Genomic DNA, 1,660 nt, shown 5'->3' on the forward strand with positions numbered 1-1,660 from the left:
ACCCCAAAGAACAGACGAGCCATGGCTTCAACGACGCACCCGTCCAGGTCGGTCCGCAGGAGTCTGTTCGGCCCGGTGGACCACGAGCAGCTGCGGCGGGAGCTGAGGCAGCGGCTGAAGGAGATGAGCGAGCAGGACAGCCGCCGCTGGAACTTCAACTTCCAGGCGGACACGCCGCTGGACGGCAGGTTCCAGTGGGAGGAGGTGCCGCTGGACTGCGCTGCTGCGCTTTACCAGGAGTCCGCCGACCGCCCCGGCGCCACCGACACCGACACCGACACCGAGGACAGGCTGAGCGCCGCCGACCAGGAGAACTGCTCCAGCATCTCCAACACGCGCCTGCGTCCCGCCGAGGAGACGCCCGTGCGGAGGAAGAGGGCGCGCTCCCGGTCGGTGGACAAGTCCGGCGGCAAGTGCGCACGAATCACAGGTGAGGAGCGAGTTCCCGCGTGCCGGACGCAGTGAAATCTGAATTTGAACTTTGGAGAGAGAAAAAAAAAAAGGTGTGATATGATCCTCGACCTGACTGTTTGCCACTGTTTTGTCTCCTGGGGTGCAGATTTCTTCGCGAAGAGGAGGAGGTCGACGACGACGACGACGACGGAAACAAAGTGCGCGCAGAGCGCTTTCCACGAAGGGGGCGCAGAGACAGCTCTGTGCAAAACAATCAGATGAAGGAACTGCCGACAAAGAACTTCTCTTTTCTACCTCATCCTGCTGAAAAGGAGCGGAACAAGTCCGAATCATCACACCAAAGGATCGCATCTCTCTCTCCGTGTTTATTTAAGTTATTTTTCTGCCTCTGTGCTGCTGGGAAGAAAAACCGTTTTGTTTTTATTTATTTTAATTTATCAACTTTAATTTAACGCTTTTTTTTTCTTTTTTCGTTTGTTTGTTTGTTTGTTTGTTAAAGTGGCGCCGTCTCGTGTGTCCGTGCATTCCATCAGCGGTTCCGCCACGCAGCTTTGTTGTCTGACTTGAGTTTTGCTCCTTTGTTTGGCACTATATACTTTTCCCCTTTGTTTACCCGTACGCAAGTTTGACGGAGATGCGAATGTGCACAAACATCCCTGTTTTTATTAAAGTGTCGGGGCATCAAACACAGCCTGCCTTGCGTCATTCGCATTTCTTTTGTGTACCCGGAGGAGTCGCACAGCAAACATGCGGGTCTCTATCAAAACATGCACGCTCACAAACACACACAATCATTTTGAAACCTTCAGGCTTCAGGGGAGTTTTTTTATTTTTATTTTTTACGGCCAGATTTAACTTAAATAACATTTGGGCTCATTTTACCTGGATACAAATTCAAGGAAGTGTCCATAAAGAGTGGCTAGTATCCCAGCTCGTCGCTGGCAGAACATGAATTGGATAATTAATTTAGAGGGCCAGTAACAGCAGTTCAGAAAGAGGGAGAGAGGCAAAAAAAAAAAAACCAACAACAAAAAAACACAACAAACTGCTGATTTGCAATTTATTCAATATTGCATATTTATGTGCACAAAACGCCAACATTCCTTTTCGCCCGCAGCCCGAATCTTAACAAGAAATGTCCGCAAGGATGAAAAAATTTAGCTTTCTAATCACACAGGAGAAGGCATCTTGTCAGCAGTGCATGGGCGTGGCCTCCGGGAGCCATTTCCTGTCTGACACCGCAGTG

At 50.2% G+C, this 1,660-nt stretch overlaps 1 protein-coding gene across 2 annotated transcripts; it reads left to right on the plus strand.

Annotated features, from left to right (window-relative positions):
* cdkn1ca (cyclin dependent kinase inhibitor 1Ca) lies at positions 1-1,189 on the plus strand. 2 transcript variants are annotated; one of them, XM_076025615.1, is made up of 2 exons: positions 1-441; positions 574-1,189. In XM_076025615.1, exons 1-2 carry the CDS (start codon positions 22-24, stop codon positions 673-675), a joined length of 522 nt encoding a protein of 173 aa, XP_075881730.1. In that variant the 5' UTR covers positions 1-21; the 3' UTR covers positions 676-1,189. The 2 variants fall into 2 exon arrangements, with proteins under 2 accessions (XP_075881730.1, XP_075881724.1); XM_076025609.1 differs by having other exon boundaries at positions 1-430; positions 560-1,188.
* Positions 1,190-1,660: the final 471 nt, after the last annotated feature.

This window comes from Nelusetta ayraudi, unplaced genomic scaffold, assembly GCF_046127955.1.
Source record: "Nelusetta ayraudi isolate G7.1 ecotype Tasmania unplaced genomic scaffold, CSIRO-AGI_Nayr_v1 ptg000002l, whole genome shotgun sequence".
Lineage (NCBI taxonomy): Eukaryota > Metazoa > Chordata > Actinopteri > Tetraodontiformes > Monacanthidae > Nelusetta > Nelusetta ayraudi.

Coding starts and splice junctions, on each gene's coding strand:
- cdkn1ca (XM_076025609.1), top strand. CDS start 22: ATGGCTTCAACGACGCACCCGTCCAGGTCGGTCCGCAGGAGTCTGTTC. Junction 431..559: donor CAAGTGCGCACGAATCACAG/GTGAGGAGCGAG, acceptor CCTGGGGTGCAG/ATTTCTTCGCGAAGAGGAGG.